Genomic DNA, 27,857 nt, shown 5'->3' with positions numbered 1-27,857 from the left:
TAAAAGTATTTTTCTCTAACTACAAACCAAAATTAAAGAGTTTCTTAATTGAACTAATTTTTCAACTCTTATTTTGTTTTAATTGAAAATAAAAATTACAAATACCCCCCAAAAAAAAGTATTTAAAATTAAAATTAATCTATTTTTCATTCAAGGCACAAAAATTAAAAAAAATATTCAATATTTTAAACTTAAAAAAAATTAACATGTGGAATTAATTAATTTTTTTCAGTTTAAAAAATTGAATAAGAAAATAAATATATTAAAGTACTCTTACTTGGATAAATTCCGTCAAATTTTTTTAAAAGAGAATCGTGAATTAGGCTCAAAGTTGCGCATTTAGGAAATTGAAAAAAAATTGAAAAAAATCCCTTTTTAGAAAAATAAACCGTTTTAAACGTGCGGAAAAAAATTCTCGAAAAGCTTTTCGACCGAGATTGAAAATAATGACAATTTTTTTTTTGAATAAAAAGGGTTTTCAATTCCTAGAATGCAGAATAATCTAAAGCCTTTTTCTATTCACTTGGAAAAATCTCTGGACTGTTCAGAATGATTCTTCTTTTTTGGAAGCTGAAGAGTTATCGGCTGAACGTCATGAGTTTTTCTCGTTTCGTGGTTAGTGTTGCGGAAGATCTTCAGATTTGGCACATGCTGCTCTCCAGTCCAGTCAAAATTGAACACAGGCGCTTCCGAGTGTAACTCCGAGTCGGGAGTATCAGCCGGAGTTGTTGGAGTGGTTATATAGGGACTCAAGTCCTAATAACAAAAATTTCAATTGCTAATAATTATACTGATTAGAGGCGAAAGTCAAATGTTAAATTATTTTTTCTTTACAAACGCAAATTGAGCATAGAATTTTTATAAAAACGGTATTAAAAATAATTGAATTCTTATAAAGAACTTTATCACAATTATTGAAAATAATTCAATTCTTTTAAAGAATTATATAAAAAAATAGAAATAATTCAATTCTTGCGAAAATTTTTTTTAAAGTGTTTGATTTCAAAGAAATTCAATAATTTTTAAAAATTTCAAAAACATTCTTACTGAAAATTCAATTATCTTTCAAAAAAAAATTTTTTGCTTAAATTCAATTATTACAAAATTCTTTTATTAAATTCTTGTCAAGAATTCAATTATTTTCAAAAAATGTAATAAAATTCTTCGCGAAAATTCAATTATTTTTATAAATAGATAATAAAACTTTAATTATTTAATTAAATTTAATTTTTAAATTATTTTAAATAATTTTAAAACAGAAATTTAATTATTTTCAAAAATATTAATAACATTCTTGGCAATAATTCAATTAACTTTACAAAGAATAAAATTCTTCAAAACAATTAAATTATTTTAAGGGATTTTAATATAATTCTTTTAAACAATTCGGATATTTTCAAAAATTTTAATAAAATTCTTCCCAAAAAATCAATTATATTTCGTCTTCTCGTCCTCTAGGTCAAAAGATGTAGTAACGTTAGTTGCTCGGTCCATTCCACAGATTTTTAAAGTTTCGCGGTTTTTTGTTCCTTACTTACAATTCAGGTGGCGTGTCGACTCCTGCTTACTTCCTGTTCCGTTTTACCTCATTACGTTTTTCTGTGCGGTCCACGCCACATTGTGAATTGTAAAGAATCAAAGAAAATCAAGTGAAAATGAATTCATCCGACGAAAGTAACTCGAGTTATTCGAGTGTTGATAAACGGAGAAAAAAGAAAAAATCAAAGCGTGAAAATAAAGTGTTGTGGAAAGAGATAGATAAGTTAAAAAGAAAATTGAAAAAGAGGCGTCGATCACGTTCTCGTGATTCATCTTATGGAGAAGAAGATAGGAAAAGGCGTCGAAAGGATCATCGTTATTTCTCAAGATCGAGTGTAACCTCTGATAGAGACAACGGTGAGCTAGCTCGTAGAAGTTCGCCACGTTGTAGTCAGAATTCTCAGAATTCTCAAAGTCGCTCGAGAAGCAGAGAAGGCAGCCATCTTGAAAATAAAAGCTTTTCAGAGAAGGACAGAGAGAGCGTTGAGTATCGTCCTAGAGAAATGCCGCGCTCTAGTCAGGTCTCTAAAAGTGATAAAGGAACCAATAATGAATTGAAAGATTCGATTCTCGCATTATTAGGAGAAGACCCTGCCAAAAATACTTGTGTAGGACCTCAGATCCATCGAGCAATAGCGGACCGATGGACAGACATTTTGCAGAACGGATTACCTAAAGACAAAAAAGAGGAAATTTTGAAAAAATATTCACCAGCAGAAAATTGCTCTATGCTTCAGGCTCCTAAACTAGGACCACATGTCCAATCTACGATGAGCACTATTTCAATTAAAAGAGATGCGTATCAAATGTTAGCTCAGAATCAACTTGGCAAGGGTATTTCGGTGTTAGGTACAGTGTTGACAGAAATGGTTAACCTGAAAGATGAAAAAGAAGACCAAGGACAAATTGCTCTGTTCAGTGATGCTGCTCGTATTCTCACAGATCTTTACCATACAATGTCGACGTCGAGAAAATATTTTATTATGTCAGGTTTTAATTCTGCTGAAAAAGCAATAGCGAATGAAAGTAAAATCGACGAATTTTTATTTGGTAAAGATTTCTCCGAGAAAGTAAAGGCTTTTCAGTCGGTTGAAAGGTCAACCAAGAAGTATCCATCGCAGTCATCAACAACAAGCCGTCCAAAAACTGTCACCGGTCATTTAAACTACCAGGGCCCCTCCAGGAGGACTCCGTTCAACAGGAATCAACGGGGGGGGGGCATGGACAGGGGCAAATCGAATTATCGCCAATACAACAACCGGCCGATGCGACGTTAAGCGTAAGTACACCAGGTCGTTTAAAACTTTTTTATAATGATTGGAAGTGCATCACCTCTGACAAATTTATCCTGCAAACAGTGCAAGGATATAAAATTCCTTTTTTCAAAGAGGTCGAGCAAGTTAATCCACCAATCTTGCCAAAGTTTTCAACTGAAGAATTTCAGGATATTTCTCATGCAGTAAATATTTTACTGGAGAAAAAGGCAGTAGTGTTGTGTAAACCCTGTAAAAATCAATTTTTGTCGTCCTATTTTTTAGTTCCGAAACCAAATAATGAAAAAAGGTTTATTCTCAATTTAAAGAAGTTAAATGTTTTCATTGATCCGCCACATTTTAAGTTGGAGGATAGAAAAATAGTAGAGTCATTAATGTTTAAAAATTGTTTTATGGCTAGCATAGACTTAAAAGATGCTTATTTTCTTGTCCCGGTAGATAGAGATTTTAGAAAATATTTAAGATTTGAATTTGATGAAAAATTGTACGAGTTTACATGCATACCATTTGGCTTGTGCGTAGCACCATACCTTTTTACAAAGTTAACTAAACCTGTCGTGCATTATTTAAGAGAAGAAGGTATAGTTTTGGTCATTTATTTAGACGATATATTGATAATTAGCAATTCTTATGATGAATGTATTGATGACATACAAAAAACTAGAAAGTTTTTAGAATCTCTTGGTTTTATATTAAATTTAGAAAAGTGCTCATTAAAACCATCAAAAAGATGCAAGTTTTTGGGTTTTAATTTTAATTCAGAAGAACAACAGGTTGAATTAACACAAAAGAAAAGGAAAAAAAATTATTAAAGAATTAGTAGAATTAAAGGCAAATAGTAAACCAAAAATTAGAAATGTAGCAAAATGTTTAGGTTTGTTAATTTCAGCTTGCCCTGCAATAAAATACGGAGTTTTATATACAAAAATATTAGAAAGGAATAAATACTTAGCCTTGGAAAATTCGAAGGGTAATTTTGATAAATGTATGGTACTATCGGAAGAGGCAATGCAAGATGTAGAATGGTGGATTAGACAAGTTAAAATTGCAACAAACCCTATTAGAAAAAATAGATTTGCACTAGAAATTTTCTCAGATGCCTCGTTATCAGGATGGGGAATTTCATGCAACGGCAAAAAATCTCATGGTTGGTGGGATAATAATGAGAAAAATGAACACATAAATTTATTAGAATTAAAAGCTTCTTTTTATGGTCTAAAATGTTTTGCGAAAAACTTAAATTCGGTGGAAATATTATTAAGAATCGATAACACCACAGCCATTGCTTATGTGAATAAAATGGGTAGTGTAAAATATCCTAAATTGAGTAAATTATGTAGAGAAATATGGCAGTGGTGTGAAAGACGAAATATATGGATCAAGGCTTCATATATTCCGTCTAGCGAGAATAAAGAAGCTGATTGTGAATCGAGAAAAATTTCTGAGGACACCGAATGGGAATTAAATGATAAAGTTTTTCGAGAAATTATTCAAGTTTTTGGAAAATTTGATATAGATTTATTCGCATCAAATATTAACTTTAAATGTAAAAAATTTATCTCGTGGTACCCAGATCCAGAAGCAATAGGTGTTGATGCATTCACTTATTGCTGGGAAGATTGGTATTTTTATGCTTTTCCGCCCTTCGCGCTCATTCCGAAAGCATTACGAAAAATTATAGAAGATAAAGCTGAAGGTGTTCTGATTGTTCCGAATTGGCCAACCCAACCATGGTTTCCCCTATTTTATCGTTTAACGATTTCAGAACCAATTTATTTTAACAATATTAACAATTTATTAATTTCTCCCTTCAGGAAGGAATATCCCATGAACCTTTCCCTGGTGGTAGGGAGGTTATACGGAGGGCGTTTGCTGCAAAAGGAATCCCGAAGGATGCCCAAGAAATAACTTTGGCTTCTCTAGCTGACGCAACGCTTAAACAGTACGAAAAGCCGATAAGGAATTGGTGGGAATTTTGCAGAGATCACCAGCTTCATATTTTCGATGCGACGGAATCAAAGATAATCGAGTTTTTAACAAGCAATTTTCAAGAAGATGCTTCCTATGGAACCTTAAACAACTATAGAGCGGCAATTTCGTTGATTGTGAAGGCAGATATCACGAATAATCTAGAGATAAAACGATTTTTTAGAGGAGTTTCAAATTTAAAACCGCAGAAACCCAGATACGACTACATTTGGGATCCGTCTCCGGTACTGAAATTTATTTCTTCGCTAGGCTCAAACGATAAGCTAGACCAAAAACAATTAACAAAAAAGTTAGTGACCTTATTAGCTCTAGTCACTGCACAAAGGGTGCAAACTTTAAGCAAAATCGATATAAATAATATAATTGAAACAGAGAAATATATTCAAATCACAGTACCGGAAAGAATTAAGACATCGGGGATAAATAAAATGCAACCATTGTTAAACATTCCCTTTTTCGAGAAAGATGCCTTACTTTGTGTAGGTCAAACATTGAAAGATTATTTAAAACTGACGGAGACTATCAGGCCAAGAGGGGAAAAAAGGATGTTTATAAGTTTCAAGAAGCCTCATAGAGCAGCGTGCAGCCAGACCATCAGCAGATGGATAAAAGAGACGTTGGAGGAAGCGGGTATTGATACACAAGTATTCACATCGCATAGTACCCGTCATGCCTCTACATCCGCAGCGTTAAGGAGTGGAGTCAATGTAGAGGAGATCAGAAAGGCCGCTGGATGGACACCGTCCTCAGAAGTATTTGCACGTTTCTATAATTGTCCACTAAAGGACCCTACTCAGTTTGCAACAAGTATTTTAAATACTTAAGTTTATTTAGTTTGTTAACAGACTCAAAAGTGTTCTAAAATAAAAATAAAGTTTTGTTCTTTCGAAGGTAAAAAATTCTTTTTTAACTCGCAACAGATCCTCTGAAAGTCTACATCTTTTGACCTAGAGGACGAGAAGACGAAATATAATTGTAAAATCAAACGAACTTACCTAAGTGAAGTTCGATTTCAATTATATGAGTCTTCTCGTCCGAATAGGTCAAACCCACCCTCAAAAATAAATAAAATAACCCAACCCTTTATAAAAATTATCTGTCGCGAGTTCAAGACTCTAAAAGTAATGAGGTAAAACGGAACAGGAAGTAAGCAGGAGTCGACACGCCACCTGAATTGTAAGTAAGGAACAAAAAACCGCGAAACTTTAAAAATCTGTGGAATGGACCGAGCAACTAACGTTACTACATCTTTTGACCTATTCGGACGAGAAGACTCATATAATTGAAATCGAACTTCACTTAGGTAAGTTCGTTTGATTTTACAATTATTTTCATAAGTATAACAAAATTCTTCCCAGAAATTCAATTTATTATTTCCAAAAATTTTAATAAAATTCGTCACAACAAATGAATTATGTTTATAAATAATTAAACATTTGCAAAGTACCTATTCAATTTTTTTTATAAATAATAAAATTTTTCGCAAGAATTCAATTATTTTCAAAAAATGTAAGAAAATTCTTCGCAAAAATTCAATTATTTTTATAAATAATTAAACAGTTCACAGAAATTCAATTATTTTTAAAAATATTAATAAAATTCTTAGCAATAATTCAATTATTTTTATAAAGAATACAATTTTTTGAAACAATTCAATTATTTTCAAGAATTTTCATAAAATTTTTCTAAACAATTTGACAATTTTCAAAAATTTTAATAAAATTCTTCCCAAGAAGTCAATTATTTTTTTATAAATAATAGAATTTTTCACATAAATTCAATTATTTTCATAAGTAGCAAAATTCTTCCAGGGAATTCAATTACTTTCAAAAATGTACTTAAATTTTCTAGAACAATTGAATTATGTTTCGAAAAATCATCGAAAAAATTCAATTATTTTCATAAATAATAAAATTCTTTCTAGAAGAAGAATTTTATTAAAATTTTTTTAAATAATTGAATTTTTGAAAAAAAAACCTTTAATGGTACCTATTTATTCTTCGCAAGAATCCAATTATTTTAAAAACTTTAATAACATTCTTAGCAAATATTAAAATATCTGCATAAATAATAAAATTCTTTTAAAAAAATTAATTATTTTAAAAAATATTAATAAAATCCTTTGAAATAATTCAGCTGTTTCAAAAATTTTAATCAAATTCTTCGAAACAATTCAGCAATTATTTTCCAAAATTTTAATCAAATCTGCGCAAGTAGACTTTTTTTTTTTAAATAACGAAAGTTCGTACGAATTTAATTACTTTCAATACTTACAATTTTAATAAAACTTCTCTAAAGAATTAATTTTTTTAAATGCAATTTTAATTAAATCCTTGGAAAGAATCCATTTATTATTAAAAATTTTTATAAAATTCTAAGCAATTATTAAATTATTTCAGAATCAAAATTTTGAGTTACAAGTTACAAAATTATAACATTTTTTAAAGAAAAAATTAAAATTAAAAATGTCCAATTTTTCTTGTAAATTTAATAACAATAACCAAATTTTTTACTATAATTACAATAATTTTTTCTTCAATAATTTATACTGAACACTTGTACGTTTTAAAATGTTAAATTAAATTAAAAAATTGAATGTCGATTTCTAATTAAAAATAATTTTGTTAATTTTTGTCAAAATTAAAATCGAAATGTCTGTAAACACGTTTATAATTATTTAAATAAAAAGAAGAATAAAATTAAATGAAATTGAAATTTTTATTTAATAATTTATATCAATATAAATACTATTTAAAATGAGACCATTTTTGGAAAATTATTAGAATTTCAAACAAAATTTAGAAGTTTTTTAACTTTATCATTTTTCAATTAATTTAATTTGTTCCAGTTATTTTAGTTTTAAAAGATACGGAATTCTTTGTTTAAAAAGCTAAATGTAGGTATATAATAATTTTTTTATTTTTTAAAATAATTAAAATTTTCGTAATCAAGATTATTTTTAACTAGCCAAACTATCCGCGCGCAAGCGCGCGGGAATGTTGTATGGGGCTGCTTATTTTAAACAATTTAAAAAATTTTAAAGAAATAATTATTATAACCTAACAAAGAGATTTAACTAACTAAAATTCAAATAATTTCACTCAATGGTCTCAATTTAAATAGAATTTACATTACTAGACTTAAACTATGGCTAGAACAATTACAATTAGTATCTGGGTCATCTTTTGCATTGCTTATTTTATAAAGCCATTTTAAATTAAATACTTTTTAAAGAAATAATAATTATTACACACTGAAAAAAGTTTTACTTGAAATAGCGATAAGTTTCTCTAGAATAACGAAAGTATTAATTGAAGCACTAAATAATTTCGCTACTAAAGTGAAATCTGTACTTCATCCAGCTAAATATTTTTTGCCGTGCATAACGAAAAAAGAATTAAATTAACATCAGATTTTCTACATTCAAAAAAAAACGAATTCAAATAGAAATTAATCATTTTACAACTTAACCAAATTCACCCCAGAAATCACTGAATTCGATAATTTAGAAGAAAGTCAGACAAAAGCAGGGTTCCTACAGAATCTGGAAATCATGGAAATGGTATGGAATTTTTAAAAGGCTTCTGGAAATCAGGGAAATCATGGAAAAGGCCTGTAATTTTTAAAAAATTCTAAATTTTTTCAGTTTTCCATTTTTTTTCTTGAATAAAAATTCAAATAATAATAAAGCTAAATGGTATAAAAGCGAAAAAAATGTTGAATTTTAAGAAATTCAATTTTTCGGATTTTTGATAATTTTTAATAATTTTTTATTTTTTTCCAAAGAGTCGAGACAATTTAATAAGTAAAGTATTTTCCAAAAGCACAAAAAAATGAAGCTAAATCCCATAAAAGAGAAGAAAAAATGTTGAATTTTAAGAAATTCGGATTTTTGAATTTTTGATAATTTTCATTAATTTTAGATTTTTTACCAAAGATTCGAGACAATTTAATAAGTAAAGTATTTTCCAAAAGCACAAAAAAATGAAGCTAAATCCCATAAAAGAGAAGAAAAAATGTTGAATTTTAAGAAATTCGGATTTTTGAATTTTTGATAATTTTCATTAATTTTAGATTTTTTACCAAAGATTCGAGACAATTTAATAAGTAAAGTATTTTCCAAAAGCACAAAAATAATGAAGCTAAATCCCATAAAAGAGAGGAAAAAATGTTGAATTTTAAGAAATTCGGATTTTTGAATTTTTTGATAATTTTCATTAATTTTAGATTTTTTACCAAAGATTCGAGACAATTTAATAAGTAAAGTATTTTCCAAAAGCACAAAAATAATGAAGCTAAATCCTATAAAAGAGAGGAAAAAATGTTGAATTTTAAGATATTCGGATTTTTGAATTTTTGATAATTTTCGATAATTTTAGATTTTTTACCAAAGAGTCGAGAGTATTAAATAAGTAAAGTATTTTCCAAAAGCACAAAAATAATGAAGCTAAATCCTATAAAAGAGAGCAAAAAATGTTGAATTTTAAGAAATTCGGATTTTTGAATTTTTGATAATTTTCATTAATTTTAGATTTTTTACCAAAGATTCGAGACAATTTAATAAGTAAAGTATTTTCCAAAAGCACAAAAAAATGAAGCTAAATCCCATAAAAGAGAAGAAAAAATGTTGAATTTTAAGAAATTCGGATTTTTGAATTTTTGATAATTTTCATTAATTTTAGATTTTTTACCAAAGATTCGAGACAATTTAATAGGTAAAGTATTTTCCAAAAGCACAAAAATAATGAAGGTAAATCCTATAAAAGAGAGGAAAAAATGTTGAATTTTAAGAAATTCGGATTTTTGAATTTTTGATAATTTTCGATAATTTTAGATTTTTTACCAAAGAGTCGAGAGTATTAAATAAGTAAAGTATTTTCCAAAAGCACAAAAATAATGAAGCTAAATCCTATAAAAGAGAGGAAAAAATGTTGAATTTTAAGAAATTCGGATTTTTGAATATTTGATAATTTTCATTAATTTTAGATTTTTTACCAAAGAGTCGAGACAATTTAATAAGTAAAGTATTTTCCAAAAGCACAAAAATAATGAAGGTAAATCCTATAAAAGAGAGGAAAAAATGTTGAATTTTAAGAAATTCGGATTTTTGAATTTTTGATAATTTTCGATAATTTTAGATTTTTTACCAAAGAGTCGAGAGTATTAAATAAGTAAAGTATTTTCCAAAAGCACAAAAATAATGAAGCTAAATCCTATAAAAGAGAGGAAAAAATGTTGAATTTTAAGAAATTCGGATTTTTGAATATTTGATAATTTTCATTAATTTTAGATTTTTTACCAAAGAGTCGAGACAATTTAATAAGTAAAGTATTTTCCAAAAGCACAAAAATAATGAAGGTAAATCCTATAAAAGAGAGGAAAAAATGTTGAATTTTAAGAAATTCGGATTTTTGAATATTTGATAATTTTCATTAATTTTAGATTTTTTACCAAAGAGTCGAGACAATTTAATAAGTAAAGTATTTTCCAAAAGCACAAAAATAATGAAGGTAAATCCTATAAAAGAGAGGAAAAAATGTTGAATTTTAAGAAATTCGGATTTTTGAATTTTTGATAATTTTCGATAATTTTAGATTTTTTACCAAAGAGTCGAGAGTATTAAATAAGTAAAGTATTTTCCAAAAGCACAAAAATAATGAAGCTAAATCCTATAAAAGAGAGGAAAAAATGTTGAATTTTAAGAAATTCGGATTTTTGAATATTTGATAATTTTCATTAATTTTAGATTTTTTACCAAAGAGTCGAGACAATTTAATAAGTAAAGTATTTTCCAAAAGCACAAAAATAATGAAGGTAAATCCTATAAAAGAGAGGAAAAAATGTTGAATTTTAAGAAATTCGGATTTTTGAATTTTTGATAATTTTCGATAATTTTAGATTTTTTACCAAAGAGTCGAGAGTATTAAATAAGTAAAGTATTTTCCAAAAGCACAAAAATAATGAAGCTAAATCCTATAAAAGAGAGGAAAAAATGTTGAATTTTAAGAAATTCGGATTTTTGAATATTTGATAATTTTCATTAATTTTAGATTTTTTACCAAAGAGTCGAGACAATTTAATAAGTAAAGTATTTTCCAAAAGCACAAAAATAATGAAGGTAAATCCTATAAAAGAGAGGAAAAAATGTTGAATTTTAAGAAATTCGGATTTTTGAATTTTTGATAATTTTCGATAATTTTAGATTTTTTACCAAAGAGTCGAGAGTATTAAATAAGTAAAGTATTTTCCAAAAGCACAAAAATAATAAAGCTAAATCCTATAAAAGAGAGGAAAAAATGTTGAATTTTAAGAAATTCGGATTTTTGAATTTTTGATAATTTTCGATAATTTTAGATTTTTTACCAAAGAGTCGAGAGTATTAAATAAGTAAAGTATTTTCCAAAAGCACAAAAATAATGAAGCTAAATCCTATAAAAGAGAGGAATAAATGTTGAATTTTAAGAAATTCGGATTTTTGAATTTTTGATAATTTTCATTAATTTTAGATTTTTTACCAAAGATTCGAGACAATTTAATAAGTAAAGTATTTTCCAAAAGCACAAAAATAATGAAGCTAAATCCTATAAAAGAGAGGAAAAAATGTTGAATTTTAAGAAATTCGGATTTTTGAATTTTTGATAATTTTCATTAATTTTAGATTTTTTACCAAAGAGTCGAGACAATTTAATAAGTAAAGTATTTTCCAAAAGCACAAAAATAATGAAGCTAAATCCTATAAAAGAGAGGAAAAAATGTTGAATTTTAAGAAATTCGGATTTTTGAATTTTTGATAATTTTCATTAATTTTAGATTTTTTACCAAAGATTCGAGACAATTTAATAAGTAAAGTATTTTCCAAAAGCACAAAAAAATGAATCTAAATCCCATAAAAGAGAAGAAAAAATGTTGAATTTTAAGAAATTCGGATTTTTGAATTTTTGATAATTTTCATTAATTTCAGATTTTTTACCAAAGAGTCGAGACAATTTAATAAGTAAAGTATTTTCCAAAAGCACAAAAGTAATGAAGCTAAATCCCATAAAAGAGAAGAAAAAATGTTGAATTTTAAGAAAATCGGATTTTTGAATTTTTTCGAATTTTTGATAATTATAGATTTTTTACCAAAGAGTCGAGACAATTTAATAAGTAAAGTATTTTCCAAAAGCACAAAAATAATGAAGCTAAATTCCATAAAAGAGAAGAAAAAATGTTGAATTTTAAGAAAATCGGATTTTTGAATTTTTTCGAATTTTTGATAATTTTAGATTTTTTACCAAAGAGTCGAGACAATTTAATAAGTAAAGTATTTTCCAAAAGCACAAAAATAATGAAGCTAAATCCTATAAAAGAGAGGAAAAAATGTTGAATTTTAAGAAAAACGGATTTTTGAAATTTTTCGAATTTTTGATAATTTTAGATTTTTTACCAAAGAGTCGAGACTATTTAATATATAAAGTATTTTCCAAAAGCACAAAAATAATGAAGCTAAATCCCATAAAAGAGAAGAAAAAATGTTGAATTTTAAGAAAATCGGATTTTTGAATTTTTGATAATTTTCGATAATTTTAGATTTTTTACTAAAGAGTCGAGACAATTTAATAAGTAAAGTAATTTCCAAAAGCACAAAAATAATGAAGCTAAATCCCATAAAAGAGAGGAAAAAATGTTGAATTTTAAGAAAATCGGATTTTTGAATTTTTTCGAATTTTTGATAATTTTAGATTTTTTACCAAAGAGTCGAGACAATTTAATAAGTAAAGTATTTTCCAAAAGCACAAAAATAATGAAGCTAAATCCCATAAAAGAGAAGAAAAAATGTTGAATTTTAAGAAAATCGGATTTTTGAATTTTTGATAATTTTCGATAATTTTAGATTTTTTACTAAAGAGTCGAGACAATTTAATAAGTAAAGTAATTTTCAAAAGCACAAAAATAATGAAGCTAAATCCCATAAAAGAGAGGAAAAAATGTTGAATTTTAAGAAAATCGGATTTTTGAATTTTTTCGAATTTTTGATAATTTTAGATTTTTTACCAAAGAGTCGAGACAATTTAATAAGTAAAGTATTTTCCACATTAAAAAGTTTGACATTAAAAAATATATAAAAAATGCCAATACTTAACCCACAAAATTAAATTTTCAAAACAAACAAATGAATGCAGATAATTTGCTAACGGAAAGGAAACTTACGATTATTATAATGTATGTATATGTATATTTCTATTTTCTATCAAAACGTATAAAAAACAAAAGAATAACTATAACTAACTTCAAGTGTGGACAGAGATCCGGAAATCTGGAATCACGACGATTATTATATATAATTTTAAAATTATTTTGAAAATAAAAGTATGAAATATGTAATTTGCATTTTTGCGAAATTCAATTTTCCTCTTACAACAAGATAGTTTAACAGTAGTAATAATAATTTTTAAAAATTTATCGTATTCACTTGAAATTCGTTATTTCGTTTCTAATCACGAATTGACGTTAAATATTCGAAATTCAAAATAGTTTCCATTTGTCTGACTTTTTTTCTAATTTATCAGATTCAGTGATTTTTGGTGTGAATTTGATAGTTTTAAAATGATTAATTTCTATATTGAATTCGTTATTTTGAATTTAGAAAATCTGATGTCAATTTAATTCTTTTTTTCGTTATGCACCTGGAAAAACTAGAAATTTCACTGTAATAGCGAAATTTTTCAGTGCTTCTATTAATACTTTCGCTATTCTAGAGAAACTTATCGCTGTTTCAAGTGAAACTTTTTTCCCGCGTGTAATAATTATTATTTCTTTACAAATTATTTAAATTAAAATTGCTTCAAATTGTTTAGTATAAGCAATGCAATACTTTTGGCAATACGTTTGGCTAGCAGAAAGTAATTAAAGAATAAAGCGTCGAAAGCATTTACAATAATCTGAATTGAAACCAACCTGGTGAACAACATCAGGTACCCTCTGAAGAGTATCGGACCATAAAGGACTCGAGCTCCAGTGCTCCACTGAATCAGTCGGCTCCATCATTTGGGGCAATGGTTTCACCACTAATCGCTTGTGAGAATAATTTCTATCGCATCCCTCCACGTGACCTTTATCCAGATCAATGATATTGTACTTGTTCGAATCGCCCGTTGAAAACTGAATCGGAACGTGTGTTGTTAATTTTGATCTGTAACCAGGATGTGTCAAACATTTTTGTACCTTATGATGTTTTGGATTGAAATTTAACGAATGAACATTCAACGAATGATGATGAGGAGAATTATGATGATGGTGATGATGATGATGTTGATGTTGTTGCTGCTGCTGCTGCTGTTGTTGTTGTTGTTGTTGTTGTTGATGATGATTATGAAGTGTTCTATTCTCATTTTCCGTCGAACTATTAATTGACATATCAACAGGTTCAGCTTCATCGCTTGTCAGTCTTCCACATTTTGGCATCACATATTCACCCTCCGTCTTGACCGAACGTTCCTTCCACGATTCCTCAATGGGATACGATGGCGAGGATTCCGACTCGGGTATAAAACTCGATCTCACATAATCGTGATGATGAGAATAGGGAATCGTTTGATTTTGGCCCGTTGGACAAATGCCGTAGGTGAATTTCGATTGGGATGAATACTGATAGAGCCAGGTACTCGCTCGCATCACTTCCGCCTCTTTTTCGCTGCATTTACAAAAAAAGAATATCAATTTTTCCATTTACATTATTTTCTAAAATTTTAATAAATCCTTCGAAATAATTCAATTTCTTTTTAATTTTTAATAACATTTTTCGAAAGAATTCAATTATTTTCTAAAATTTTAATAAATTCTTCGAAACAATTCAATTATTTTTTAATTTCTAATACAATTTTTCGAAAGAATTCAATTATTTTCTAAAATTTAAATAAATCCTTCAAAACAATTCAATTATTTTTTTAATTTCTAATACATATTTTCGAAAGAATTCAATTATTTTCTAAAATTTGAATAAATCCTTTGAAACAATTCAATTATTTTTAAATTTCTAATACAATTTTTCGAAAGAATCCAATTATTTTGTAAAATTTTAATAAATCCTTCAAAACAATTCAATTATTTTTATAAGTAAAGTAAAATTCATCGAAAGAATTTAATTAATTACAAATACTCTAATAAAATTGTTTAAAAGAATATAAATCTATACTTCGAAAAAATTTAATTATTTTCTATTTTTTAATAAACTTTCTTGAATGAATTAAATTATTTTAGAAAATTGTAATAAAATTCTAAGAAAAATGAAATTATTTTCTAAAAATTTTAATAATATTCAATAATTAAATGTTTAATTTCAATTATTAAGAAATATGATTATTTTAAAAACTTGAAAGAAATTGTTCATAAAATTAAATTATTTTCAATATTTTCAATGAAAATTATTAAACAAAACTTCATTGTTTTCAAAAAATTTCAAAAAATTCTTCAAAAGAATTTAATTAGGATTTTCAAAATTTTTTTTTAAAATTCTTTATACGGTTAAAAATAAATATAAATTTAATTAATTTACTTGAAATAATTTAATTATTTTAAAAATTCTTATTAAATTCTACGAAAAAATTCAATTATTTCCAAAACTTTTTATAAACCTCTTCCAAAAAGTTCAATTATTTTCAAAAATAATACAATTTTTCACAGAACATCAATTATTTTTAATAATTTTAGTAAAATTCTTCAAAACAGTTCAATTTAAAAAAAAAATTGAAAAAGTTCCTTATAAAAAATACAAATAAAAATTTATTTAAATTCCTCGAATAAATTAATGGAATTCCAAAAAATTTTTTTAATTTAATTTTAGTAAAATTTTATAAAATAAAAGTATATAAAATTATTTGTAAGAATTTAATTATTTTCAAAACAATTTTAATGAAATTTCAGAAACGAGTTCTATTATTTTTTAAATATTAATATATATAGGAAGTTATCAATTACTTTTTAAATAATTCATTATTTAAAAAATATGCAGATTTTTCATTTTTTTCAATAAGTTTTAATGATTTTAATGAAATTCTTTTATTCAAATTAATTATTTTCAAAAATTTTTAATAAAATTTATCAAAACAATTAAATTATTTTAAATTTAAATCCAATATTAATAAAATTCTACAAAAAAATTCTGATATTTTTAAAAATTCTAATACAATTTTTCGCAGACATTCAATTATTGCTAAGAATGTTATTATAATTTTTGAAAATAATTGAATTCCTGCAAATAATTTGTTGTTTATGAAAATAATTTAATTCTTGCAAAGATTTTTGTCATTTATGAAAATAATTTAATTCTTGCGAAGAATTTTTAAAAAAATTTTATAAATAATGTAATTTCAGCAAGAATTTTATTATTAAAGAAGATTATTGAATACTTGCCAAGAATGTAATTAAAATTTTGAAAAATAATTGAAATTTCGCAATGAATTTTGTTATTTAGGAGAATAATTGAATTCTTGCGAAGAATTTTTATTAAAGTTTTTGTAAATAATTCAATTTCTGGGAAATCAAATATTTTATATTAATTTTTCGCAAGAATTCAATTATTTTTGAAAATTTTAATAAAATTCTAAGGTAGAATTAAATTATTTTAAAATTGAAATTGTAAGTCATAAGTTATATTTATAATTATGTAATTCATAAAATGTATTAAAAATAACTCATCAAATTTTGTTAAATTGTTCCTAAAATATAAAAAAGAAATAAAAAACAAACAAATTGAGGTTTCAAATGATTGAATTAAAATTGTTTACGATTTTAAATTCAGAGGCAATCGAGATTTTAATCGATGGAAATTTTAACAATTTAGAGTTTACATTTATTTGCAAAAATATAAATGTATTAAACATTTTTTGATTGAAAATATTTAAAGAACTTAGAGAATAAAAATTTTTTTTGAAACTCAAAATTTTGCCAATACCTTAATACTTGATTGGTGCAAACGATAATGGGATGCTGACACTCTTCTGAACTATCTTTGACTTGAAGAACGCAGTGGACCCAAAACCATCTTCCAGAACGATTCTGTAGCCTCAATAATGCCGTGCTCGATCGCTCCTGATCCGATTGAATAACTGAAAGATATTTTAACAATTTTAGTCATTTTTCAAGTAATTTATCTAATTATTGTTAGATAAATAAATGTAGTTAAATAAATTATAGATTTCTTTACTTTAAGCCTTATTTTACTTTGAAAAAGTAATTATTTTTTCAAAAGTAGAAAAAATGGATTAATCTTTTAGTTGCACATAAAATAAATAAATTAAAAAAGTTACTTTTCAAATTTAAGTTTGATAGCTAAAAAAAATTAATTACCAGTTTGATGTTTACAATACGCTGTTCGTATGCAATCCCAGTGGAGAAGATTGTACCAGGAAACACCAACCAGCTCAGAACGACTATATTCCATATGACTTTCTGCCCTTTTTCGCAAAAAACAGAAGAAATTCTTACTTAAAAAAAATTTTATAAAACAATAATGTATTATAATTAAATAATACGAAAAAATATACTCTTAAATAAAATGAAATCAAAGTTGCCACTAAAATAAATTTTTTTTTAAATTCAAGTATTTATAAACAATTAAAAAGTGACTGAAATTCAATTATTTATGAAAAATTGCAACTTTTTTCAACTAAAATCTTTTCTAAGTTAATTACAGATTAAAAATTTAAGAAAGTTACCCTACAATTTAATTATTTAGAATGAATCTAATTATTTAGAGAAATGAGAAAAAATCAAGATATTACTTTAAAATTGTAAAATTAAATTCATTAAAAATTTCTAAGATAAAATTGATTTCTAGAAATTTGATATTTTTCCATTACTTTTGATATAATTCCCTGACAATTTTATTTTTTCTGATTGTCCTAATTTCCCTGACTTATGGCAACTCTGAATAAAAAAATTAAAATTATATTTTTTCTCAAATTAATTAATAAAATTAAATCCAATGTGGCCACAGAAAACGTTATTCTTAAAATTTCTTGATAATTCTCTAGATTCTCCGGTTGAAAAATATTTAGAATTTTCTTTGGTAAATCAAAGAAAATCCAAATAGAATAGAAAGTATTCCAAATAGAATAATAACAACAAAAAAAATCTTTTCTTCTTCATAGATGTAAATATATCCATCTTTAAATTTTCTGCGGTCACTCAGTGCTTTTTGTCTTCGACTTTGTCTTTCAATTCAATTATTGTCATACGTTTTATCAATGTGAAGATACTTCATGTCCATTGAATGAATTGTGGTAAAAATATTCGTGGCGCCTTGCACGACACTTTCTCTCGTCTCAGGAAGAACCACCGGCGTGCAAGAAGCCAGAAAAACTGACTCATTGCGATTACAAAGTGGCACAAAAGGCAGATAATGGCCCTCCACCAACACAACCTGGAAAAACGACAAATGAATTATAATTCTATCCTTTCAAATCTATATTAATAAATTAATTATAATTCAAATTCAGAATTTTCTTATGAATTCTAAACATTTAATTTTTTCCAGTCCTTTTAATAAAAATCTCTGACTTTCTCCTGATTTCCTGGACTTTTTGACTTGTGTCAATCCTAAAATAATAAACAATAGAAAATAAAAGTAAATAAGAGTCAATAATTGTCAATTATAGTAAATAAGAGTCAATAATAGTCAGTAATAGTAACAAATAGTAAAAAAGAGTAACAAGAAGTAAATGATAGTAAATAACAGAAAATAATAATAATAATAAATAAAAGTGAATAAAAGTGAATAAAAGTAAATAAAAAGTCGTTAATAAAAGGTCTATAAAAGAAGGAATAATAGAAAGCAAAGAGTGATTTTCTTGGTTTCTATATAAGAGATTATTTGCATAAGGATTAAATAATACTTCATCGTGGATCAAGTCAGATTAAAGAAACGAAATTTGTCCAAATGCCTGGAAAGAAATGAATGAAACGAGTATGAATGTGTGTGTATTATAAAATACATAATGGATTCTGACAGTGCGAAGCTTTTACTTTTTCCAATCAGAACGTGGAAGATTAGCAATCCCGGCAGCCTGCTTATTTACGCGTAATTCGTCGCCGTAGCAATATAGCGGTTACAACATTCCAGGGAGAAACACAGAAAGAAAGAATGAAAGAGGGAGATAGAGAGACATTTATTCTTCCCGCAATAATATAACAAAGAATTTTTTTTTTCCTCATCTACTATATAAAAATCAAATTCTCCCTCATTCTCTGAATTCCATGTCTGTTTTTCTTTTTTCATCTTCTTTTCGAGAAAATTTCATTTCTACTCGCAGGGGGGAAAAAATTAATAAAAATTTATTTTCTGACTGACGAAAACGTTTATCAAACTAAAATGTTAAATTAACGTCAGTTAATTATTATATAATAATAACAATAACAATTATTTTTATTATTAATCAATTAATTAACTATATTAATATCCGTATTCTTCATTCATTCTGTCCAATTCTGTCCGCAATTTGAATTTAGTTTCTGTGTATGCTTTCGTTTTTCTTTCTTTAAAAAATATTGTTTGACAAATTTCGTTTGACTGATCTAAATTATTAGGATAATTATTCTCCCTTTTATTTATGAAAAATACTAGAAAATTGTTAATTGTTAAAAAATTTTTATTAAGAATTAGGAAATATACCCATTTTATGCATAATTTTTATTTCTCAATAACAATATTGTTTACAAACGCATTTTTTTCTTTTAGGAAGAAAAACATTAGATTTTCCCATCTTTTAATATTTTTCTAGAAAATTCTCAATTTTCATAAGGAAATAATTTGCATCAATTCTATTTCTTAATTTCAATTGTTTTAATAAAATTCAAAGTTTTTTTTAAAATAAAGAAAAAAAAATGTTTATAAATTATATTTGTCAATTGGAAAATTTAATTGAAAATGAAACTGAAAATTTTTGAATTTTTCGAAAATAGAGGAAAAAATTTTATTGAAAAAAATGTTCTGTTAAATTTATTTACGAATTTCTTTAATTGTAAAATTATTCGAAAACAATAATTTCTGTTTTAAATATTTTAAATATTCAATTATTATTATTTTTCCGTAGGAATTAAAATTCTTCAAAACAGTCAAATTCAAATCTTTTTGAAATTAATCAACTTTAAAAATATTGTTATAAAATATGAAGATAACGATTACTCCGAGTCTTCGACTCGTAGTAATCGTTATCTTCATATTTTATAATAATAATTAAAGGGGATCAAGTGTTAAAATCATTATTTTATATTATAAGAACATTACTACTGCAACCTATTAAAAATTATTTTCATTTTCTATTATTATCTAAAATTTAAACTACAATTCATTTTCAAATCAATTTTTTTTAGAAAATTCTACGAGAATTCAATTATTTAAATACAAAAGTAAATTATTTATTAAATAATTGAATGTTTCTTAAAATTTGATTCTTATAAAGAATTTTATTAACAAATTTTCAAATAATTGAATTCTTTCGACGAATCTTAATAAAATTTTTAAAAATAACTACATTTTTCAAGGAATTCGATTAAAATTGTAAATTAAAAATAATTGAAATTCTGCAAACAGTTTTATTATTTAGTGAAAATAATTGAATTATTGCGAAGAATTTTATAAAAAAGTATTAAACAATTGTTTTTTGTTCAAAAAATGTATGCAATTCTATTTTTAATAATTGAATTCCTATGAAATTTTCATTATTTTAGAAAATAATTGAATATTCGTGTTGAACTTTGTTGAAATTATTTTTAAATAATTAAATTCTTTTGGGAAATTTTATTAAAATAATAGATTTACAAATTATTCAATTAAGAAAAATGTTTGAAAATAATTGAATTTTATTACTTTTGAAAATAATTGAATTCTTATGATGAATATTGTTATTAATGAAAATTATTGACTTCCTCCGAATCATTTTATTATTTATGAAAATAATTGAATTACTGCGAAGAAATTAATGACAAATTTTAAAACATTTGATTTTTTTGAAATATTTATGTAAATTCTATTTGAAATTAACAAAATTAATTATTATATTATTAATAATTAATTAATAAATAAATTAATAAAATTCCTGTACTATTTTTATTTGTTTGGAAAATAATTGAATGTTTGTGTAGAAAATCATCAAAATTTTTGTTTAATAATTAAATTTTTTTGGAAAATTTTATTAAAATAGTAAAACATTGAAAGTCATTGAATTAAGAAAAATTTTTGAAAATAATTAAAATTTTGCAATGAATTTTATTAAAATTTTTGAAAATAATTGGATTTTATTACTTTTGAAAATAATTGAATTTTTGTGAAGAATTCTATTATTTATAAAAATAATTGAATTCCTTAAAAGAATAAATTTTATTATATTTATAAAAATAATTCAAATTTTGACGAGAATTTTTTTAAATTTTTGAACATAATTGAATTCTTGCGAATTTTATTGCATTTGAAAATGAAATTTTTTAGAAAATTAACATTTTTTGAGGAATACGATTAAAATTGTATTAAAAATAATTGAAATTATGAAAATAATTGAATTATTGAGAAGAATAACTTATAACATTTTTTAAAATATTTGAATTCCTGTGCAATTTTTATTATTTATGAAAATAATTAAATGATTGCGTACAATTTTATTAACATTGTTTTTAAATAATTGAATTCTTTTGGGTAATTTTATTAAAATAGTAGATATTAAAAATCATTGAAATGAGGAAAATTTTTAAAAATAATTGAAATTCTGACAAGAATTTTATTAAAATTTTTGAAAATAATTGAATTTTTGCATTCATTTGTAACTTCTTAAAAATTCAAGTCTTTTTTAGTGTTTTTAACTAAAATTCTTCTATAAATCCATTATTTTTAATAATTAATTAAATATAAATTGACAAATTCAACTAATTTTAGAAGTTTTTGAATTATTAAAATTTTTTAATTAAATTCATTAAACATTGAAATTATTTAGCCGAAATTAATTAATCAGTTCAGCGAAAAAGACAAAAAATTGTAAAAAAAATAATTAAAAATAGAACGAATAGAAAATAAAAGTAAAAATAAAGTTTGGCGTACACGTTTTTTTGATACGATCGTTCCACTTTGCATTGTGTTTCAAAGAGAATTTCAAACACTCTTTACAGTTGAGTTTAGAATAAAGAATGTTTGATTATTTTTCTTTCTTCTTGAACATCATACCTTTTGATCCCCGAAACGAAGTTGTCGACGTGAATTTCGAGACACGTTAATTCGACAAAGAAAGAGTCTTTTGTCATCGGCCGTTGGACTGTTACGAGCCAATTGATTTTGCACCGTCATATGATCTTGTTTGTCGATTACATCGTAAACGCTATCTCCATGAATCAAGAGGTCCTCCTTCAAGCAAAAATATTACAATTTTTAATTATAAACTCAAACTTCTATTCTAATAAAGATCATTATATTATGATTTTCATTAAATTCTTGCAGACATATTTAAAAATACTTTCTGAGATTAATAAATAGAAAATTAATTATTAATAAATTAAAATTAATTAATTATTTTATGTTTTTTACATAAAATTGTAAAATAAATAATAAATCTATAAATATTCTATATTAATAATCCTTGTATTCTAGATGTTTCTTAACAGTTTGAAATTGTTTTTGTTTGCCTTCTTGTATCTTAATTTTTTTGCGACAATTTTTTATTTTAATGCTTTGAATTTTAAAATTAATGAAACTCTAATTTCCATAAGTGATTTTTTTCTAATTTTAAAAGATAAAAATTTTATAAAACCTACATTAATTTTTTTAACTTTTACAATTTTAAATCTATAATATAAAAAATAATTAAAAGTATCACCTATCAAAAACTTTAAATCCGCGCAAAAATATGAAAGAGTCAAGTTAATAAAAATTGAAATTTGCTAATATTAATTTATTAAAATAGATGAGAGGAAAAGTTGACGTTTTTTTCAACTCGATATAAATAATGTAGTTTTTGTAATTAGTGATGAATTAATTATTTTGCTAAATGTAAGTAGAAAAACAATCTTTACGTTTTTTTTTACCATAGAGTGCCCAAGGTATTCAGCGGCGTTTTCAGATATGTAGAGTAGTTTGCCTTGTTGCGTCATCATCATAATAAACCCCGACATGGCCTGGAAAATAGAGATATATATTTTTTCTTTATCACAAATGCACTTTAGTTAACTGTAATTCAATACAAAGGTTCACAAAAACTTTCCAAGTGAATATTTTTCGATATTGAAGCAATATCCATGCAAAACTCTCGTGGTTTGAAAAAAAATCGTATTTTCTTTTAGAATAAAAGAAAAAACAAAGAATAGAAAAAATAAAAAATAATAAACGAAAAACTAAAATTCAAAAATCTAAAAACAACTAAAATACAAAAAAAACTAAAAAACAAAAAACTAAAAAAAGGAAAAAGCTAAAAACTAAAACAAAAAACTAAAAGAAAGAAAAAGCTAAAAACTAAAAAAAAAAAACTAAACGAAGAAAAAAGCTAAAAACTAAAAAAAAGCTAAAAACAAAAAAAAACCAACAGACTGGAAAAACAAAAAGAGACTAAAAGAGAAAAATAAGATTTTTCATTTAAAAAATTCTTTTCCAAATTGGAAAGCGAGCTAAAATTTTAATTCATTTGCTATTTTAACCCTTTTGCTTTCTACTTGAGCGATTTTAATCTCGAGAATTTTTTTCTTTATTTCCTTTGTTTTCATCACTTTTTTTTCGAACAAAAAACTTACTTTGGAAAATCCTATATTGGGCGTCGGAATATTGGACGAATCCGCTGGACTGCTTTTCAGAGCTGCGACAGAAAAAAATTTCAAAATATAATTTTCAATCGACAAAAATTCCAACTATTACACTTTATATCTATCAATTTATTAAAAATCTACTAATTTATTAAAAAAAAAAAAAAAAATACCAACTAACGCGCATAATATTTTTTTAAAATCGTTACAATTTCCCTCCCCTTTGGAAAAATTAATTTTTCTACTCGAAATAATTCTTCCGCCTCGGAATCAAGGAATTTAGTTCTTTTGCATATCATATTCGAAAAAAACAAAATTCTTTTCATTTTAAATTCTCAAATCTAATTCTCTAAATTAATATTTATCAAAAGTGTAAAATTTTGTTTATTTGTATTTTCAACGAATTTTCTAAACAATAAAAAAAAAATAATAAAAAAAAGCAAAAATAATTATTAAAAACTGTTGAAAATAATTGAGTTCTATTTAATATTTTTAAAAAGTAATTGTATTCTTTCGAGAAATTTTATTAAAATTGTATTAAAAATAATTGAATTCCTTTGAAGAATTTTATTTTATTCATAAAAATAATTGAATTCTATGGAGGGATTTTATCAGAATTTTTGAAAATAATTGAATTTAATTAAAATTTTTTTAAATAATTGTATTCTTTCGAGAAATTTTACTAAAATTGAATAATTGAATTCCTCCAAAAAATTTTATTACTATTTTTGGAATTCATGTAATTGAATTCTTCTCACAATTTTATTTCAATTTTCTAAAATAATTTAATTCATTCAGGGAATTTGATTAAAATACAGAAAATAATTTAATTCCTGCATAGAATTTTACTATATATTTATAAAAATAATTGAATGTTTTCTAAAAATTTTACTATTTATATAATCAGTTGAATTGTTTTGAAGAATTTATTAGAAAATTAGAAAATAATTGAATTTTCTTAAAAAGTTTTACAAAAATTGGAAAAAAATTGAATTGAATCCTCTCGTGAAATTTTAATTAAATTTCTATTGAAAATAATTAAATTCTTCTGAAAAATGTTATTATTTATTGAAAATAATTGAAATTTTGCGAAGAATTTAATAAAAATTTTTTAATGTACCTAGTTGAATTTTTTAAAGAAATTGTATTTAAAATTCAAAAAAATTAGCTTTTAAATTCTATAAAAAATAATTTTATTTTTCAAGAATTTTATTTAAAAAATTGACTGTAATTAAATTTTTATAAACAAATTGTATCATTTTCTAATTTTTATAGAATATAATTAAATATTTTACAAGAAATTTCTAAAAAATTTTCAAAATAATTGAATTTCTAAAATAAATTCTACAGACAATTTTAGAAATAATTGAATTTTTGAGAATAAGTCAATTTTAAAATTACTTTATTTATTTTTCAATTATAATTGAAATTTCTAAACTTTTGAAGAAGATATTTGAATATTTTTCTAGAAATTTTTTAAACGTTTTGAAAATTAAGGAATTTTACAGAAAAAAAGATTTTAAATAAATAAATAAATGTTAAATAATAAATAATAAATAATAAATAAATTGAATGTTTGCAAAGAATTTATACTATTTAAAAAAAAATAATTGAATTGTTTTATTGGATTTATTCAAATTTCAGAAAATAATTGAATTCTTTTATTTTTCTTTCCTTTTAATATAATTTATTCTTCTCAAAAACTTAATTATTTTCAAAATTTTCAAAAATTCAATTACTTTCAATATAATTTTAGTTCAATTATTGGAAAGAATTCAATTATTTTTAACAGTTTTAAGATAATTTTTCGCAAAAATTCAATTATTTTCAAAATTTTTAATAAAATCCAAGGCAAGAATTTAATTATCTTTACAAATAATAAAATTCTTCGTTAAAATACAATTTATTTTCATAAATAATAAAAATCTTCGTAGGAATTCAATTATTTTTAAGAATGTTAATATCAGTCTTCTCAAAAATTCAATTCTCTTAATTGATAATAACATTCTTCCCAAAAATTCAATTATTTACTAAAACTTTTATAAAATTCTTCGCAAAAATTCAATTATTTTCAAAAATTTTAATAAAATTCGTCGCAAAAATTCAATTACTTTCAATATAATTTTAGTTCTATTACTGTAAAGAATTCAATTATTTTTAACAGTTTTAAGATAATTCTTCGCAAAAATTCAATTATTTTCAAAATTTTTAATAAAATCTCAGGCAAGAATTTAATTATCTTTACAAATAATAAAATTGAATTTCTAAAATAAATTTTAAAGACAATTTTAGAAATAATTTTATTTTCAAGATTAACTCAATTTTAGAATTACTTTAATTGCTTTTTAATTATAATTGAAATTTCTAAAGTTTTAAAGAAGATATTTGAATAATTTTCCAGAAATTTATTAAACATTTTAAAAATTAAGAAATTTTTCAAGTACTTTTTCAGAAAAAAACGATTTTAAACAACCAGAAGAAAACGAGAAGGAAAAAATTAAAATAATTGAGAATAATTGAATGTTTGCAAAGACTTTAGTATTTAAAAAAAAAATTGAACTGTTTCAATGGATTTATTCAAATTTTAGAAAATAATTGAATTTTTTTATGAAATTTTATTAAAATTGTGTATTTAAATTTTAAAATAATTTAATAAATAATAATTAATTACCTATGTATACTTCATAAGAGAATTTTTTAAATTTTGATTATGAAATCATTCAATAATTTAAATTTGCAAATAATAAATTTTGTAATTTGCATAATAATAATAATGAATTAAATATCATGTTCCGCGCGTAACCTTTGCTAGTGATAATCAATAAAGAAAAGTAAAAATAATGATAATAAAAAAGTAAGAATAGCGATAGACAATAAAAAAAGTAAAAAATAATGATAAACAATAAAAAAAAACTAAAAATAACGATAACCAGTAAAACGAAAGTAAAAAAAAATGATAGACAATAAAAAAAGTAAAAAATAATGATAAACAATAAAAAAAAAGTAAAAATAGCGATAACCAGTAAAACGAAAGTAAAAAAAAATTCTGATAATAAATAAAAATAGAAGGAAAAATTTTTGGAAAAAAATCGAAAATTGTAAAATGTAAAATACAAAAAAGGGTTTTATGGTTTTTTTTTCTAAATTTTTGATGGATTTTCGTTGGCGCTAGGAAAACTTTTCACGAAGAATGCAATGCTCCGTTGGCGCTTGGATTTTGCATCGCGGTAGGAGGGCACACTATGGGAGATACCATAGTCCCCTATGGAGAAAGATTGGGGGGAAGGAAGGGGGACAGAATGAAGGGGACATAGGGGGAGTATGGGTTACAGGAGCGTGAGAGTGTTGTTGCAGAGGCCGAGAGGTCAGCGGATCACCCGGAACTCGCGCTTAGACTTCGCGGAGTTTGAACGCGCCCGCGGTTCTTACCTTCTTACCTTCTTGCAAAGACCTTATGTCTGTCTCGTCTATACTACGTTCAATTATAATACCAACTTCTATATTAGTCTATTTTATTCTTTCTTCTCTAATTTCCTCTCTATTTTCCTTTTCTTCAACTAACCAATTTCTGCATTTTAATTTTTTCCCCATATTTTAAATTTTATTTCTCAATTTTTTAACTCTTTTTCTCTTCCTTTTTCCGATTGTTTCTTATTTTTTTTCCTCTTTTAGATTCGGATTTTTAGCAATAAAAAAATTGCACTTAATAAATAAACAGAACAAAAAGTACGTTTTTTACTATACAAAGTAATGTTTAAAAAATTAATTTTAGATAAATACTAAAAAAAAAAAATTTTTTTAAAGTTCAAGTTTTTAAAAGAAAAAAAGATTAATTTACAAAAAATATTTCTTTCAAAGGTTTGAATTTTTTTTTTGTAAAGTTTGGTAAAGTTTTGAATTTGAAATTATCGAGACAACGAAACAGTTATTTTAAATATTTGAATAAAACCTTCAATGATTGCTATTTTTTGTTAGGGTATTAAATTAAAATTTTAAAAATAATAAATTGAAATTATTAATTAAAATATTCAATTACAATTTTTAATTTTAATATTTAATTCCAGTTTTTAGTTAAAATATTCAATTGAAATTTTCAATTAAAAGATTCATTTGCAAATTTTAATGAAAAGAGTCAAATGCGAATTTTAATTAAAATATTGAATTATAATTTTTAACTAAAACATTTTATTGTAATTTTTAATTTCAGTTCACAATTTCATTTCGTTGTAAATATATTTTATTGCAAATTTTAATTCAAAGATTTTATACTTCTAATTAAAATTCTCCAAAAACTTGATTATT

General features: G+C 24.1%; 1 protein-coding gene across 10 annotated transcripts in view; it reads right to left on the bottom strand.

The window, feature by feature from the left end:
* Positions 1–149: 149 nt before the first annotated feature.
* The window catches only part of LOC122511523 (neuronal PAS domain-containing protein 4), a 37,477-nt gene continuing 9,769 nt past the window's right edge, over positions 150–27,857 (bottom strand). For 7 of the 10 annotated variants that reach the window (XM_043626822.1, XM_043626827.1, XM_043626820.1 and 4 more), the window contains 8 exons: positions 23,547–23,608; positions 22,836–22,937; positions 21,994–22,170; positions 18,020–18,204; positions 17,130–17,236; positions 16,735–16,888; positions 13,740–14,475; positions 150–756 (listed from right to left, as the gene is read on the bottom strand). In XM_043626822.1, the coding sequence (XP_043482757.1) occupies positions 520–756; positions 13,740–14,475; positions 16,735–16,888; positions 17,130–17,236; positions 18,020–18,204; positions 21,994–22,170; positions 22,836–22,937; positions 23,547–23,608 (1,760 nt within the window). In that variant the 3' untranslated portion in view covers positions 150–519. The remainder of the gene's footprint in view (positions 757–13,739; positions 14,476–16,734; positions 16,889–17,129; positions 17,237–18,019; positions 18,205–21,993; positions 22,171–22,835; positions 22,938–23,546; positions 23,609–27,857) is intronic. The other 3 variants (XM_043626824.1, XM_043626821.1, XM_043626825.1) reach the window with 2 other exon arrangements.

Source organism: Leptopilina heterotoma, unplaced genomic scaffold (genome assembly GCF_015476425.1).
Source record: "Leptopilina heterotoma isolate Lh14 unplaced genomic scaffold, ASM1547642v1 Lhet_85, whole genome shotgun sequence".
Classification (NCBI taxonomy): Eukaryota; Metazoa; Arthropoda; class Insecta; order Hymenoptera; family Figitidae; genus Leptopilina; species Leptopilina heterotoma.
The sequence above is the reverse complement of the archived record's forward strand: the minus strand, read 5'-3'. Positions and strand labels throughout refer to the sequence as shown.